The sequence below is a fragment of the Phacochoerus africanus genome, chromosome 10 (genome assembly GCF_016906955.1).
Source record: "Phacochoerus africanus isolate WHEZ1 chromosome 10, ROS_Pafr_v1, whole genome shotgun sequence".
Lineage (NCBI taxonomy): Eukaryota > Metazoa > Chordata > Mammalia > Artiodactyla > Suidae > Phacochoerus > Phacochoerus africanus.
Genome location: NC_062553.1, coordinates 10,741,088 through 10,758,782, shown reverse-complemented (window position 1 = coordinate 10,758,782; position 17,695 = coordinate 10,741,088). Strand labels below are relative to the sequence as shown.

Below are 17,695 nucleotides of genomic sequence, written 5' to 3'. Positions count from 1 at the left end.
TTTTTAGAGAAACTTAGTCTCGTGCCTGGAGCTGACCAATGTTTGCTTATGTACACGTGTGGCCCTGGTGGGTTAGCAGGTAACAGCCCCCACAAGGCACATCACTTTGGAAACACAGTGACACCTGAAATTTATCAACATCAGGGAAATTTGCTCCCCCAGTCATATTCCATCTCTGATATGCAGCAACCCATTTGCTTTTCTCCTTACTAATCAGAGGCATGCATAAGCTAGTTCAAATTTAAATATTTTTATAGGAAAAAATTATGCTATATACTAAGGTAGCTAGATGAGTCAAGAATGTGAAAAAAGGACACTCCAAAAGAATTTAGGACACAGCTACTTATGGGGGAAAGGGACATGAAGTGTCACGGAAAGGAAGTTTGTAACCTAGAGGTGACTTAAGAGTAAATTTCCTATAAATTTTGGTTTTTCCTAAACTTAAAGAAGGAAGGAGAAAACAATTCTGTATATATTTATGCTCTGCTTCTGGATGAGAGGGGTGGCCTGGAAAATGGACTTCAGAAGCGGAAACACTGGAATATCTGGGAGACATTCATGATTTCTGTGGGACAGACAATTTAAATTTGTTTTTATATTAGCTGAGCTAAGCGCCATTAAGTGACAGGTGCATCGCCGTCTGGGACCAAATGTCCTCCGGTGACATGGTCCTTGTCCTGATAAAGCAAGTCTAGTATTTTTCCTGGAACCTGTAGGATGTTTTCTCAGTTTTATGATAATTACAACTCCAAACAGTAATTTGCAGCCATATCTTATCTCTGTAGGTTTTATCTCTACAGCTAAAACCTGTGTTCAGAGCAAAGCATCAGGTGATTGCCCCCTTTCGTCACTTTTCACGTAGAGGAAACAAACAGGAAGGGACCAAAGCCCGCGGCAGAGATGCTCTTGAATTAATACACAGAAAAGAGTTGTGTTGTGATAACTGGACTCCCTTTTTTGTTTTTTTTTTTTTTTAGCTTTTTAGGGCCGTACCCATGGCATATGGAAGTTCCCAGGCTAGGGGTCGAATCAGAGCTACAGCCAGAGGCCTACACCACAGCCACAGCAACTTGGAATCCAAGCCACACCTGCGACCTACACCACAGCTCACGGCAATGCGGATCCTTAATCCACTGAGCAAGGCCAGGGATCAAACCCGAATCCTCATGGATCCTAGTCAGGTTCATGAGCCGCTGAGCCACTAAAGGAACTCCCTTTACTCTTATTATGTATCAAAGTCTAGTCAGTTCGGCAGTATTAATATTATCAACGCATACTCTCTCCATTCCATACACAAAAATCAATTCCAAATGGATTACAGATGAATTTGAAAAATAAAATGAAAGCGATCACAGGAGACGATACAGTAGTGTATCTCCTCAGAGGAAGGATAACTCAGAGGAAGGATTTATTTATTTATTTTTTTGGCTGCACGCACAGCATATGGATGTTCCTGGGCCAGGGATCAAACCCGCACCACTACAGTGACAACACTGGATCCTTAACCTGCTTAGAGACAGGGAGCTCCCAGTATTGTTCTAGTTCTTAACTTGGGGAGTGGCTATGCGGTTATTCATTTGCAGCTATTTTTTTAAAGTATTTTAAAAACTATATCTATGTTTTTATACATTTTCCTCTATGCATGATCTAACCCAATACGACAATTTTTGAAAAAAGCCTACTTTCTCAAAACAAGTTTCAATGGTGTATTTGTAAACCTCTGGAACTCTCGAAGGGATTTCATCTCTTTCCAAACTTTTATGATGGTCTTAAGCAATGCTCGATCCTTCTCTTGTTCAGCGTCACGCAGTTTTCTTGTCTGCCTACAAGACAGAATACATGGGTGTATATTAAAAAGTTATTCAGGTGAGTTTGCAAATTAGAAAAAGAAACTAACAACACTGTAGTGATTGTATAGCTAATTTCACAGCTACACTATTTCTGTCGTACTAGAAAACCAAAGCTGTGAATACAAATTTGAAGTCAGTAGGATGCTGGTCTATTTTGAGACGTTATTTGATTTTGTTTTCTCCGGGAGAGTCTGGCTTCAATTAAACTAAGTTACCATTTAAAATTCTCATGAATATTTTGCAATCTTAAACAGCCACCTTCGAACTTATAAAAATAAGGGAACGCAGTTCTCATGAACTAAATAATTGAAAACAGGGAAAGTATGTTGCTGTCACATTTAACAAGTATATTAAAGTCTGCCTGTGTTAACACAGATCACAAGTTCTACATTCATGCCTTGGTGAGTTTTCAGTGCTAAATAGATTAGAATTTGTCTTTTTTGAACAGCTGAACCTGTGGCATACAGAAGTTCCCAGGCTAGGGGTCGAATCCGAGCTGCAGCTGCAGCAGACCCCGCAGCCACAGCTACATTCATCCAAGATGCATCTGCGACCTACTCCGCAGCTTGCAGCAATGCTGGATCCTTAACCAGCTGAGTGAGGCCAGGGATTGAACCTGCAACCTCATGGTTTCTAGTCGGATTCATTTCTGCTGTGCCATCACGTGAACTCCAGTTTGGGAATTATTTAAATGCCTTATGTTAAGCCCCCTCTACAAATGACAGCCAAATCCATAACCCAAATGTACTCTACGATGCCATTAAATAGTTAATTAAGGAATTTGATTTTTTTTCTTGAGCAAGTTCAGGTGCCATTTCGGGGGATTCAGAAGTGTCTAGGAGATACGATGTGTCTTGTCCTCAGGGAGTTTACAGTTGAGCTTAGAGGATAGGCACGTAGATAAGGGCTGAGTGAGTGCCCTAGGAAACCATGGGAGTGGGGGCAGGCTTTCATGAATCAGCACCTCCTGAGCTCGAGAAGGAAAGGCTGATGTCTGGAGGCTGTGCTTGATGACTCAGTCTGTGCAGATGGTACAGAGAAGCACAAAGGTCTAGGTATCTAATCATTCAGTTAGTATCATGGGAAAGGAAGATGGCAGCCAGTTAGTGGTTGGGGGGCTAAGACTGGGGACTCTCAGGAGAACTTAGAAGATCTAGAAGGCAGTGAACTAGAATAAGAAACACTCTCCTTGGAGTTCCTGTCATAGCTCAGCAGAAACAAATCCGACAAGCATCCATGAGGACGCAGGTTTGATCCCTGGCCTCGATCAGTGGGTTAAGGATCCCGCGTTGCCATGAGCTGTGGTATAGGCTGCAGACACAGCCTGGATCTGGCGTGGCTGTGGCATAGGCCAGTAGCTACAATGACCCCTAGCCTGGGAACTTCCGTGTGCCACAGGTATGGTCCTTAAAAAAAAAAAAGAAAGAAAGAAAGAAACGCTCTTCTTGAAGAGCCATAAAGTGTTCTGGATAAGGGCCCAGATGTAGGGACCAGATCGCCCAGAGGAAAGGTGGGTGCAGGAATGAGGACGGGTTAGACAGTGAAGGGGAGGGAAGGGCGTAAGGACAGCATATTTAGCAATATTTGCATTTAAGATATTTTTCAGAAGTTTGGCTGGGAAGGGAAATGCAGAGATAAGGTGGTGACCGGATGGGGATTTGGGATCCTAGAATTTTATTAGATCAAAATTGAGCATAGAGGAAGGTGAAGATCCAGGAGAGGGGTGACGTGCCCCCCATGTGACACCAACACCCGTGTCTCCTCTTTTCTTACAGAGCCCGGGGCCAGCTCGGAGGACAGCAGTGTGCTCAAGATGCTGCTTACGGAGAACGACATGGAGATGCTTCCCGTTCCGCTGGCTGAGTTGTAGCTGTGCCCGCCAGGGGCTTGGCGGATGGCTCGGGGCTGGGGCTCCAGGCTGCTCATCAGCATCTCTAGGGAGCTTCAGCAAATGGTCCTTGCACACATCCGCAGAGCAGTTGTGCACACAGCTCCTTAGAGTACACGTGACTGAGGCAGCACTGCCAGGTCCCAGCCTATGGGCATTTCTGGCTCTTTGCTCATTGCTGGCCAGAGCGCTCTCTGAAGAGGTGGCTTTAACGGTATTTGTTTCCACCAGCAGAGCGTGGAAGTTGCCATACCGCCCCCCCCCATTCTTTTATTGGGCTTCAAATCTGGTGTTTAAATGATGGATACATACTATTATTTCCCTTGACTCAATGTAGTCAGGACATTCAGAAAAACTCTGAAGAAAACAAACTCTCAACAAGTACAGGAAACAAAAGGGCAGGAGTTATACTCGCAGACGTTACTCACCGAATTTCAGATTTATATTCATTGATGGCTTTGGAGGTTGTTTCAAGAGACTTAGGAGCTTTTGCTGGATCAAGGCCCATGTGAACAGCATTTCTCAGAGCTTGGAGCTTGGAGAGATGCGGACACAAACTTTGAGTTAGAAGTTCTACTCACTGAAGTGATGACGTGCTGGGACCCTCCCACTTCTCCAGGGCAACCTGAGGCCAGCAACCTGCGAATGGATATTCAAGCATCCAGCTGTCTCCATGCTTTCACTAAAGCCAATTTTGCCAGAGAGCTATTGCTTCTATTCATTTTTTTTTCTTTTTTTTTTTTTTAAGGGCCGCACCCGCGGCATATGGAGGTTCCTAGGCTAGGGGTCTAATCCGAGCTGCAGCTGCCGGCCTACACCACAGCCACAGCAACGCCAGATCCGAGCTGCGTCTGTGACCTACACCACAGCTCACGGCAATGCGGGATCCTTAACCCACTGAGCAAGGCCAGGGATCGAACCCTCATCCTCATACTAGTCTGATTCATTTCTGCTGTGCCAAAACAGGAACTCCATGTGCCACTGAATTCACACACGTTAAATGTACACTGTCGTATCCATTCTTTTGCCTCAAGGTAGGACAACATAGCACGTCCTAGACAGAGGGAGCAGGAAGGACGCACATGTGCATTTGCTGCCGAAAGGTATTTTTGTTGTTTGGGGCCCATCAGCCACTGGCACAGACGAGATCATAAGTACCTTATCGGTTAGAAATTGTGCCTTGTTTCTCTGGCGTCTTGCAAGGTACTGGTCATATAACTGGGCCAGCTTGGCTGCCAAAACATGCTCTCGGCTGAAACAGGGATGATGCGTGAAGATTAGCCCTGCAATGTCAATGTCCAGTTGGAAATTTCCAGGAAGGTCTCCAGATCCAATCATATGCTGACTTCTGTGGATATACTTTACTGCCTGCCAAAGAGAGCAGAAAGCACGGGGGACATAGTTAAAGTCCTTGCTCGGTGAGGCTCTGATGTGCAAAGGGAGAAGCCAGGTGTAAAATACCCTCTCCTCTGATCAAGCCAGGAGAACAGGGCTCCATTCCCTGTTCCCTAGGGCTTTGGGGGCGGCTCTTCTCTGAATACTTAAAAAGTAAAATGAAGACTGTTATGTTCAGAATGAATGAGCATCGAGGTCCTACACAGCCCAGGGAACTGTATCCAGTCTCTTGGAACAGATCATGACGGAAGATACTATGAGAAAGGGAAGGTATATATGTGTACGCCTGAGTCACTTTGCTGTCCAGCAGAATTTGACACAACACAGCAAATCAACTATACAGCAGTTAAAGACGAAAATTAAAAAAAAAAGTCAAAAGAAAGACAAGGAGTAAGAGAAGCCATTGCAATCTTGCTTTCCTGGGTCTTTTGGGGTTTATTTCTACGAAGTCATTGTCCTAATCTTTGTCATGCCACTCGCCCATTTCAAGATTTTGGAAATCTTGGGTTTTGCAGCTGGTGACCTTGACATTCTTTTAATGAGAAGCACAGATTCTAGTCCAGACTGGTAATTATTTGGATCAGAAATATATTCTCCGCGTGGGGAAGTTTTCAGTTTGTACAGAACAGCCAGAGACTCACTCACTGAACCAAGCTTGATGCTGGCACCTAATTTCCCTGGGGAAGAAGAAGGTCAGACAGTCTGCAAAATAACAAAGGAAGAGGGAGGCGGAGCAGCTGAGTGTGTAGAAAACAGGAGTGGAAATTTCCACTGAGACTTTCCTGGATCACTTGGTGCAGAGTGTGTCAGATAAATCTCTGTTTTTCTTGCTTAAAATTGTCAAGATGGAGTTCCCCTTGAGGCTCAGCAGTAATGAACCCGACTAGTATCCATGAGGATGCAGGTTCCATCCCAGGTCTCCATCAGGGGGTTAAGGATCCAGTGTTGCCGTGAACTGTGGTGTAGGTTGCAGATGCGGCTCGGATCTGGCATTACTGTGCCTGTGGTGTAGGCCAGCAGCTATAGCTCCGATTCGATCTCCAGCCCGGGAACTTCCATATACACAGAGAGCGGCTCTGAAAAACAAACAAATAAAAAGTCAAGATGTTCTATGTTGATACTGCTGCTCCGGGCTGCGCTCGAGGCAGGAAGGAGGCCTTTTTGCTTCTGCATCTTCACGTGCTCTGCTCTCCTCATCAGACACTGACTGCAGTCAGGAGGTGGGACTGACCCGCTTCACTCCATCCTCCCCCTCTGCCAAGAGGAGCATTTGGAAGCGGTTTATGTTATCCTGAACACGATAATGTAAGAGTACATGGGAGTTCCCGTCGTGGCGCAGTGGTTAACCAACCTGACTAGCGTTCACGAGGATGCGGGTTTGATCCCTGCCCTTGCTCAGTGGGTTAAGGATCCCGCATTGCCGTGAGCTGTGGTGTAGGTTGCAGATGCGGCTCAGATCTGGCATTGCTGTGGCTCTGGCGTAGGCTGGCAGCTGCAGCTCCAGTTAGACCCCTAGCCTGGGAACCTCCATATGTCACAGGTGAGGCCTAAGAAATGGCAAGAAGACAAAAAAAAAAAAAAAAAAGAGTACATGGCCCCCAAATGTATTATTTACATGTTATGAGGTTAAATGGAAGTTGCAAACACTCAAGTCAGAAGTGAAGCTTTGGTCCTTCTTTTTTTTTTTTTTTTTTTTTTGCTTTTTAGGGCCACACCTGCGGCACATGGAGGTTCCCCTATATATTCGAATCTAACCTTCATCTACCAGTACATTTGCTGGTGTGCTGTGCTGTTGTCTGCTTTGTACCAGTATTCATGAGTCAAAATAGAAAGGTGTATTTCTTCTTAGCCATTCAATTTCATACTTATTTTCCTCCAAATCAGCAGACTACTTATGTATATTTAGGACTTATGAGTTCCATACAATGTATCTCGTATTTTCCTAAAAGAACAAGTTTTCTCCCCCAAAATAATATTCAGTCTGTCATTGATGAGAAAACCGATAGATTTTTTTTATTTTTTTAAAAAAAGTTCTTCTAAAACTGGGATGTGTTTACACACATGGTAGGCTTGAATAGCAGTGGACTGACTAGTACCTTCCAAAATATGCTGAATTGAATCTCGATTTGGATTTATAGTGAGGAAAGTCCATCCTTAGAGGTCATATTCCACCAATACTTTGTACCTTATGAAAGCCCTAGTTGCCTTTGTTTTTTGGTTTTTTTTTTTTTAGGTCTGCACTTGCAAGTTCCCAGGCTAGGGGCTGAGTCAGAGCTCTAGCTTCCAGCTTATGCCACAGCCACAGCAATGCAGGATCCGAGCTGCTTCTGTGGCTTACACCACAGCTCACGGCAACACGGATCCTTAACCCACTGAGCAAGGTCAGGGATTGAACCTGCGTCCTCAGAGATACTGGTCGGGCTCGTTTCCACTGTGCCACATGGGGCCCCTAGCATATCTCACTTTTTTTTCATTTTTCATTTTTTTTTGTCTTTTGTCCTTTTAGAGCCAAACCTGTGGCATATGGAGGTTCCCAGGCTAGGGGTCTAACTGGAGCTATAGCTGCCAGCCTATGCCAGAACCATAGCAACGCCAGATCCGAGCGGTGTCTGTGACCTACACCACAGCTCACGGCAACGCCGGATCCTTAACCCACTGAGCGAGCCCAGGGATCGAACCCGCAACCTCAACGTTCCTAGTCAGATTCGTTTCCGCTGTGCCATGATGGGACCTCCAATATCTCACTTTTAATAACTACTTTTTTCCCCTCAGTGATTAAGGAAAATGTTCAAAGAAGTAGGGCTGAATACCAACTCCCTTTTAAACAAACCTCCCAATTGATCAAACGGGAGCCCATACAATCCCTCCTTTGACTGGCAGTCTAGCATTTCGAATCAAAGAACAACAAGGCTTGACTCCAGCTGCGAATGGGTTTGGTCAGTCCTGCTGGGTTATAGCATCAGACCTGAGGGCTCCGAGGTGTAAATTCAGCAGGGCTCCATTAAGGCCTCAAGGACTGCAGACTCCTGATGGAGCACACTGGCTTGGTTCCCCATCATTCGGACACCAGGACTAAGCCAGGCCCCAGGACAGTGACTGTTTTACAGGAGAAAGAGCCAAGTCAAAGAGAGGAGCAGAAAAGAAGGCGTTTCTTCTGGATCTATCCGGCTCAGCTAAATCGTTGATATTTAATAATATATTAATAAATGATATGCGGTGCACACTTGGACTGAGGTGTTCCTGGGCCCCGGGCTTCCTGCTAAGTGCTAGGGTTAGAACAGGAATAAATAGTATTTGCCCTTGGTTAGTGGAGGAGGAAGAGAAAAGATGGAAGAAAAAAAAAAACCCGTGAATAAAACAGTCTCTGCCTGTTTATCGAATTCTCTGCTCCTGCATGGTGTCAAAACTCCCCGAGGGAAGGTGTTTGGAGATTAAAGTGAAAATATAGGCCGTATGCATTTAATACTGTTTTCTTTTTTTTTGTTTTCGTTTGTTTGGTTTTTGCAGTTAACACTGCTTCTTAGAGGCACGCCTATTACACGGAGCTGTGGGGAAAAATGGGTTTTGCATCGGATAAACCTGAATAAATGTAAGAAAAGGTAAAAATTAGGAAAGAAGTAGAATTGTCAAAATATTCATCCCGAACAAAATGCATTGTACTTTGAATCACTAGAAGGTTTTACATTTAAAAATAAATAAATAAATAAAAGCCTGAGGTATACAAGTCAGCTGTGAGATTAACAGGCAACCTGTTCCGGAGAAACAAAGAAACCAAGTTAATATTAGAAACTCCCTCTAACACAAACCCTTTGCTTCTTGCTTAGGTGCCCGGACAGAGTATCTGTGCTTCGTGATGTGTGACGTCTAACCCTGTATGAAACAATTTTGGAAGACCTCAGCCCCTGCAGCTTTCTCCCGGCTCTAACTCCTTGTTCCCTGTGATGCAGGATGACCGACCCCTCTTGGTGGAAACTCTCTTCCTCAGTCTTCCTATTTCTGCCCACAAGATAGGAAGCTCTTCCCTCTCGAAGTACGAGGAGGAGGAATCCCTGTAGGTGGGAAGGGAGGCGGTGGCCAGGTCACCCTGGTGAGCACCAGTGCCAAGACACAGCTCGGGCAGCGTGGTACCAGCTGAGAAAAATACCATAAAATCTCATTATACAACAGACAATGAGTGGGATGTAATCCTGCAGTATATGTGAAAGGAGAGAAAGAAAAGAAAAAAATATGAGCAGCTACCCTGGACCTGTGAAGAACGAGGCCCCCTTAGCCATTCCTACCTGGCAAAACCATTCCTTGATGCCGAAGGGATTCTGTGAGGGCAGGAGACTCATATGATAGGTCTGCCCTTTGTTCTTTATGTGTAAGGCAGTCAATTATTTTTTTAAGTCAAAATAGAATGTAACAAATGCATCACCTCAAGCTATTCAAAAGCAAAGCACTTTCGAGCAAATTCATGCATTTAAGTGGGAGGGAGGCTCACCTTTTTATACAGCGTTTCCAGTTCTGCCTTAAGGTCCTGCTCCCGTGGTGACACAGGTGGGCGTGAAGGAAATGGCTTGATGGGGTTGGGCAGAGCTAGGATTCTGCCATCATCGCCGAACCACCTCCTCCCCTGAGGATCAAGCAGAGGGAAGAGCAACATTTTCTTCTAATTGGACAGAAAATGATGTACAAAATAAACAGCCTTTGTGGGGAAATTCTTTGTCAGTGTACACATGTCATACTCCTTCCCCTGCCCCACTGATGTTTGAAAGTCGGTTTCTACTACAAACGGAGTCTTCACTGATCCCGCCCCCCCCCAATAATTTAAGATATAGTTTTCAACCCCTCCCTCTCCAAAAAAAAAAGTTTAAGAAAAATCTTAAATGGGTGCTTAAGGAAGACATAGTTTCCCTTTGTTAAAGATTTTCTTTTATTTTAATTTTTTTTTTCTTTTTAGGGCTGTTCCTGGGCCAGGGGTAGAATCAGAGCTGCAGCTGCCAATCTACATCACAGCCACTGCAACACCGGATCTGAGCTGCATCTGCAGCCTACACAGAAGCTTGCGGCAATGCTGGATGCTTAACTCACTGACTGAGGCCAGGGATCGAACCTGTATCCTCATGGATGCTATGGCAGGTTCTTAACCCACTGAGCCACAACAGGAACTCCTTGTTAAAGATTTTAGAGACAACCATTGAAAAAAAGAACTGAAAACACCCTATCTTTGGACAATTAAAACTTCCTGTGGCATTCCCGTTGTGGCTCAGCGGAAACAAATCTGACTAGCATCCATGAGGATGCAGGTTCGATCCCTGCCCTCGCTCAGTGGGTTAAAGATCTGGTGTTGCCGTGAGCTGTGGTATATATAGATCGAAGACATGGCTCAGATCCCGTGTTGCTGTGGCTGTGGCGCAGGCCAGTGGCCACAGCTCTGATTCATCCCCTAGCCTGAGAACCTCCAAATGCTGTGGGTGCGGCCCTAAAAGATCTTCCTTTGAATGGCGACAAGGTTGCCAACACCTGATTTAGCAGGAAAAGCTTGGGTCCAGGTTGCAGGAGATGGGATCTGAGCAGCCAAAAGGGTGTGATGTCTGGAAGTCACTAAACACATTGAGGACAAAATGAAAAAATAAAAAGATGGAACCACTGTGCAGACACCCTCGGGAGGAAGTGAGTGACATGCTGCAGGGCCCGCCCATCAGGACAAAGAGCCTCTGGAAATCCCTGGGAAGCCCCTCATGGGCCACGCTGGGAGCAGGGCTGAGCGCTCACCGGATCCTGCGTCAGCAGCCTGTTCTCCATGATGTTCTGGTTGGTTCGAGGCACCTCCGGTCGCACCCCGATGTAAAGGCCTTCGTCTTCCAGGAACCTGGGCTGCACATTCTCTGGAAGCTTTTTATACGTAGGCACTGGAGAGTTCATAAAGAAATATGAGCCACACCAGTGCCAGCCTAAACGTTTCAAAATGCGATTCGATGAATTCAAGCCACTACTGGAGATTCTATGTTCTTGGAAAGGGTACAGGTTCCAAACTGATTTCTAGAAGCAGAACCAGGGAATGGATGAAGGTGTTTCCTGAAATATCATTTGGGAGAATCATGCAATGGTTCAACACCTAACTTGCCGAGCAGCCTCACGCCCTGCAAGGGGTGTGTGCTCGTTGGAGGTGTGGCTCCCGGGCTCATTGGTGGGCAAATCTGGAACTCTGTGCTCCTACAAAAGGGCTGATGACATCTATTTCACTGGGGTCTTGGGAGAATTAAAGGATGTCACATATCAGGAAGTGCTCTGTCAATGGCAAAGTTCATCTGAGTCAAGGTGACCATGACCTCATGGATTCCCTCACTCGCTCTGTGTGGTTCGTTCACAGACAGATCTTGGCTGAGAGCCCCCCTGGGCCCCACACCCGGGGGGCTCTGCAGGGTCAGTGGCAGTGCCACGGCTGAGCAAGATCCGCCCGTGATAGTAACTCAGAGCAGGGAGGGGACAGACTCGAGATGAAGCAGTGAACAAAGGAGCACTGACTCCTGAAGGCTGAGGAAGGAGCCAGGGTCGGGGAAAGGAGGTGTATCTGTGCAAGGGGACAGCGTGTACTGAGTAGGAAACAGAGGAGCATCTAGAAGGCAGTGCTGAGTGGCCGGGAGGCAGAGCCTGAGAGCCTGGCAGGTCTCCGAAGAGCCTGCATTCTGCTTGGGGTGGAGGACGTTGGGGTGGCGGCGGGGGGGGGGGGTTGTCTCCGAGAGCCCTGGGCTGGGTGTGATCAAGCAAGTTCACGATTCTAAGAAGACCTCTGCTTCTACAGCAGAGTGGGCTAGAGGAGAAACGAGATGCTGACCTGAGGGTCAGGATGTAATCTGGGAATGAACCATGAAAGGTGGAGACTCGCTTTTGTTTTTTGATGATCTCACTCTAGACAACACCAAAGCCCTGAATCTGCTAATTTTCCAGTGTATGGCCTTTTGGACACTCTGCATCCCAAACCCATGAACACACACACACACACACACACACACACACACACACAACACAAAAAACTAATGCAAGGATTCCTAGAAAAGTCTACCTCTGGGTCCTTAGAAAACCTGGAGCAGACAACAGTTCTACTCTTTTTTCTGTGCCCCATCCCTCCATCCGCATGTCTAGACATCAGCCCCCGCTAACCCAGGGCCTTCAAAACTTTTCATCAGAAATTTTTGGGGAGTTCCCATCATGGTGCAGCTGAAACGGATCTGACTGGGACCCAGGAGGTTGTGGGTTTGATCCCTGGCCTCACTCAGTGGGTTAAGGATCCCACGTTGCTGTGGCTGTGGCGTAGGCCGGTGGCTACAGCTCCAGTTGGACCCCTAGCATGGGAACCTCCCTGTGCCTTGAGTGTGGCCCTCAAATGACAAAAAGAACCCCAAAAAACCAAAAACCTTTTTGAGCACCCGCCCAGTATACCAGTATATGCATGTTCATTTATCATGCACTATTGCACATACAAAATTAGGAAAGGATGAGATTAAAAATCAACATTAGTAGAAGTCTTGATGTTTTCCTCCTGCACCCCTGGGCTGAACCCACTCTATATGGAGACCCTTTTCTAAACAGTAATAAGAACAGGAGCAATAGAAATTCGTATTTTTCATCCCATGCTATGTGCTAGTCACAACACAGGCACTTCATTCAGATCACTTTCTCTATGCTCAAAATAAAAATGAATGTTCGGAGTCACCTTACAGGTTAGTTTCATTTCCTTCTGTCTTCAGGTGGGGCACTGAGAATAGGGGAATAAGCTCCCCACCTCACGAAGGCGGCGCTGGGTCTGCGTGTTCGGGGTGGCGTCGCCTCCTCGCAGGCCCTCCCTCCGGAGCAGAGCGGGAAGGAAGCCGGATCCGTGCGGACTCCCCGCTCTGAGCAGGCGCAGTGCAACCAGGACGCGTGAAGCCTCTTCCACGGTCCCTGCCAACCCCCAGCTTCTGGCCGACTCACTCATTAACAGTGAGTCCTCTGAACAAAAGCACAAGCGACGAAGCTCCTCCTGGGCGAGGGCTGCCGCTGTGCGCGTCCTTGTATCCCCAGGCAGCAGCAGGGCGCATGCGCAGGTGGGCGCCTCGGGAGCGGGCCACCTACATCAGGGATGTGCCTTGCTTTACAAGCTTCATGGGCTTAGACCAGATCTGTAATTCCTCTGGCTTCTACTTCATTTGCAAAATGGGCATGGAAAAGATCACTTTTCCAGCCCTGGTCACCTCTCCAGCCCACGTTGGTTGATACACATCAAGAGCTTAGAAAAATACCTGGTGAGAAGTTCGTATCGTGGCTCAGTGGTAATGAACTCGCCTAGGATCTATGAGGATGTGGGTTTGATCCCTGGCCTCGCTCAGTGGGTTAAGGATCCGGCTTGCTGTGAGCTGTGATGCAGGTGGAAGACGCGGCAGGGATTCTGAGTGGCTATGGCTGTGATGCAGGCCTGCAGCTGCAGCTCCCATTCAACCCCTAGCCTGGGAACTTCCATAGGCTGAGGATGCAGCCCTGAAATGAAAAAAGGAAAGACAGAAAGGAAGAAAAGTACCTGGTAGATCAAGGGCACAGAATGCCTTCACTATAATAATAATAATTATTATTATTATTGCTATTGTTATTATTATGGCAAAGTTATCATCTTGGGCACTTTTGCAGCTACTTACTTTAAAACTTGAAATGTCCAATGAATTGTAATACTTCGGTGATTCGAACTGATCTCTCAAAAAACAATAATCTACTTTTGGCTCAGCATTTCTTTTTCTTTTTAGGGCTGCACCTGCGGTGTATGAAGTTCCCAGGGTAGGGGTTGAATCGGAGCTATTATGTGCTGGCCTACACCACGGTCACAACAACAATGGAGCCTAGTCATATCTGCTACAATGGGAACTCCCGGCTCAGCTTTTAATTGGAATTCGGAAAGAACAGAACAGATGAAACAAAATCCAACTTCCAGGTCAGGAAAGCACAGGTCCCCTTCTCGGCCTGAGGGGGTGCTCCTGTGGGACTCTGGCTGCCCTGCCCTTTTAAGTGTGAACTGCTGGTACTGGGTGGGGGATCCCTCAGGCACTCTCAGGAGGAAAGAAAATTCTAGGGGAAAGGGCGCAAAGGGAGACCCAGGAAAGAGAGGAAGCAGGAGACTAGGAGTTAGTCAAATGGCACAGAAGCTCTGGGCATCTCCTCATCTCCATCCTCCATCAGCTGTGGCAATGCCGGATCCTTAACCCACGGAGTGAGGCCAGGGATCAAACCCAAATCCTCAGACACTTAACCCACTGAGCCCCAACAGGAGCACCTGAACATATTTCTTGATCATTAAATCAGATTAGAAATTGGGGCTGGTTGTGAAAATCAGGAACCTTTTATACCAACCATATTTCATTTGAAGGAAAACGAAGATGCCTAAGCTGAGCAGGAAGATAAAGAGAGCAAGTACCTGTCAGTCTGCTGGGTATGAACAGGAGTTCTTTTTCCATCTGCAGCTGAACGTGGATGCTTTCATAATCTGCGGGTCTAACTGCCACAAAATCTTCAGCTGCCTGATCCAAGCCCAGCAGGAGATCCTCAGCATCTTTGCCTTCAAGCAGTTCTTCCTCATCCTGTGATGCATTAAAAAATAGACCACGATGGAAGAGAAGAAAAGTAATGTAGGGAGTTCCCGTCGTGGCGCAGTGGCTAACGAATCCGACTAGGAACCATGAGGTTGCGGGTTCGATCCCTGGCCTTGCTCAGTGGTTAAGGATCTGGCATTGCTGTGAGTTGTGGTGTAGGTTGCAGACTCGGCTTGGATCTGGTGTTGCTGTGGCTCTGGCGTAGGCCGGCGGCTACAGCTCTGATTAGACCCCTAGCCCGGGAACCTCCATATGCCGCAGGAGCAGCCCTAGAAAAGGCAAAAAGACAAAAAATAAAAAAAAATTTAAAAAAAGGAATATGAAAATATAAGAAATATAAGAATATAAGAAAGGGTATACATATACATAATATATATCTATAATAAAATATGTGAGAAAAGTATATATATTCCTTTTCTTATATTATCTATATTATATATTATGTATATGTAAAACTGGGTCATTTTGCTGTACAGCAGAAATTGGCACAGCATTTTAAACCAACTACACTTTAATTAAAAAAAGAATGCAATAGAAAAAATAACAGAAAACAATCAAGCAAAGATGATTTACTTAGAAAAATAATCAATGACATCAAATGCTTCGAATAATATTCTTTTCCTTTCTTTTTAATTTTTTTTTTTAGTTGTTCCTTTATTTATTTATCCTTTTTTTTGCCTCCCCACAGCATATGGAGTTCCCAGGCAGGGATCAGATCCAAGCAAAGTTGAGACCTAAGCCTCAGCTGCAGCAACACCAGATCCTTAACCCACTGTGCCAGGCCAGGGATGGCACCTGCATCCAGCACTCCCAAGGTGCTTCAGATCCCGTTGTGCCACAGGGAAACTTCCTTTTCCTTTTGTTTATCTTTTTCTAAATGAAAGCATAAAACTATATGGTCTTTCCTGTTTAATAAGCTTTGTTTTCCACTATTCTGCACACTTGGAAAATGTCAAAGTCAAAATGGGCTGAGGTCAGAAGAGATGTGCTAAGCAAAACAAGTGAAATCTCAATAATGCTGGCCTCCTTTGAGGGTATCTATTCTTCCACAGTTACTTAAAGAGCCTGGGTTTATGAGTCCCATGACATTTTAACCTTCCACTTGGCAGCAGCCCCAGGGCAAACACGCCAAGCATGGGCTCCACACACTCTGCTCACGCTGCCTGGGCTTGAATCCCATCTTCACCTCCGACTGCCTGGGTGGCAGTGGAAGTTCTCAGGCTAGGGGTTGAATTGGAGCTGCAGCTCTCGGTCTACGCCACAGCCACAGCAACCTGGGATCCAAGCTATGTCTGGGAGCTACACTACAACTCACTGCAACGCCAGATCCTTAACCCACTGAGCGAGGCCAGGGATTGAACCTGCATCCTCATGGATACTAGTTGGATTTGTTTCCACTTCACCACAACAGGAATTCCCACTTACCTACCCTTCTGCTCCTCAGTTTTCTCAGCTGTAAGACTGGGATGTTAACAGAGTTTCCTCTTAGGATTTTGTGAGAATATAATTAAATGATGCATGAGAACATTCTAAGCACAGGCCCTGTAATCACAAATGTCAGCTGAAGTACGTTGATTTAGTTTGCATATTTTCTGAACCTTTTTCCCTTTCTCCTCTCCCTCTCTCTCTTCCCCCTTCTTTTCTTCTTCTTCTTCTTCTTTTTTTTTTTTTTTTTTGCTTTTTAGGGCCACACATGGAAGTTCCCAGGCCAGGGGTTGAATTGGAGCTACAGCTGCCAGCCTACACTATAGCCACAGCAAAACAGCAATGCCAGATCTGAGCTGCGTCTGCAACCTACCCCCCATGTCATGGCAATGCTGGATCTTTAACCCACTGAGCGAGGCCGGGGATGGAACCCTCATCCTCATGGATACTAGTTGGGTTCATCACTGCTGAGCCACAGCAGACCTCCTCTTTCTCCTCCTTCTTCCCCTTTTCTCCTTCTTTTCTTTTCCTTGTTCTTCTTTAAAAAATTTAAACCTGACATCCATTTGTGAGCAACAGATTTTAAAATCCAGTGGAGGCTGCCAGGTAGCTGAAAACAGTGGTGGTAGCCTAGCTTCCTGCCTCCTAATCCTTTTCCCTCAAATATGCAAAATGAGACGAAGGGTAAAATAAATCTACATGGTAACCAAGCACTCAGCATAACCTGAAGTTAGAGAATGCCAAAAACTTCAAAAAGTGAAAGGAGAAACATCTCGTAATATCAGCGTGTGCTCTTTCTGTCTCATACCCCACCTCTGCTCTGTGGTGAGAAAAGACAGGCTGAGAAAACTGCAGAGATGACAGAAGAGGGAAGCTAGTGATGGGGCCTGCATGTGGTCCAAATCCTCCACCAGTGAGGCCAGACCTGCTCTGAGCATGAAAATACTAAAAGAAGTGCCTAGGAGACCAGAGCCTGGACTATAGGCTATAGGGGAGGGGCTTCAACGTACGTATGATTTAAAGGGGTAATTTAAAAAAATTTTTTAAAAAAAAGGTGTTCCTGTCGTTGCTCTGGGGTAACCAACCCAACTAGTAACCATGAGGTTGTGGGTTTGATCCCTGGCCTCACTCAGCGGGTTAAGGACCCTGTGTTGCTGTGGCTGTGGCATAGGTTGGCAGCTGCAGTTCTGACTTGACCCCTAGCCTGGGAACTTCCATACGCCATGCGTGCAGCCCTAAAAAGACAAAAAACAAAAAAACAAAAAAATTAAAAGGGCGATTTTAGAAACACAGAGCTTCCAGGGGGAGAAAAATGCAAAAGGAGGGGAAGTGGCTTTTGGAGAGAGGTGTCCTGATTTAAGAAGCCCGCAGATCTGTGGACAGTCCTGCCTTCCCAAGGTGGAGCCTTGGTTCTCCTCCCATCCTGCATGGGCTGTACTTTGTGACTTGCCCAGAGTCTATCAGTAGAATATCAGTGTGGGTATGTGGCTTCTGACACTACGTCATAAAAGGCACTGTTGTGTCCTCCTTGCTTCCTC

The 17,695-nt window shown here is 46.2% G+C and overlaps 1 protein-coding gene across 4 annotated transcripts in view; it reads right to left on the bottom strand.

The window, feature by feature from the left end:
• CC2D2A (coiled-coil and C2 domain containing 2A) overlaps positions 1–17,695 on the bottom strand; it is a 120,346-nt gene that overhangs the window by 67,615 nt on the left and 35,036 nt on the right. For all 4 annotated transcript variants that reach the window (XM_047797982.1, XM_047797981.1, XM_047797979.1 and 1 more), the window contains 6 exons: positions 14,558–14,720; positions 10,891–11,027; positions 9,617–9,748; positions 4,897–5,106; positions 4,167–4,273; positions 1,683–1,823 (listed from right to left, as the gene is read on the bottom strand). In XM_047797982.1, the coding sequence (XP_047653938.1) occupies positions 1,683–1,823; positions 4,167–4,273; positions 4,897–5,106; positions 9,617–9,748; positions 10,891–11,027; positions 14,558–14,720 (890 nt within the window). The remainder of the gene's footprint in view (positions 1–1,682; positions 1,824–4,166; positions 4,274–4,896; positions 5,107–9,616; positions 9,749–10,890; positions 11,028–14,557; positions 14,721–17,695) is intronic.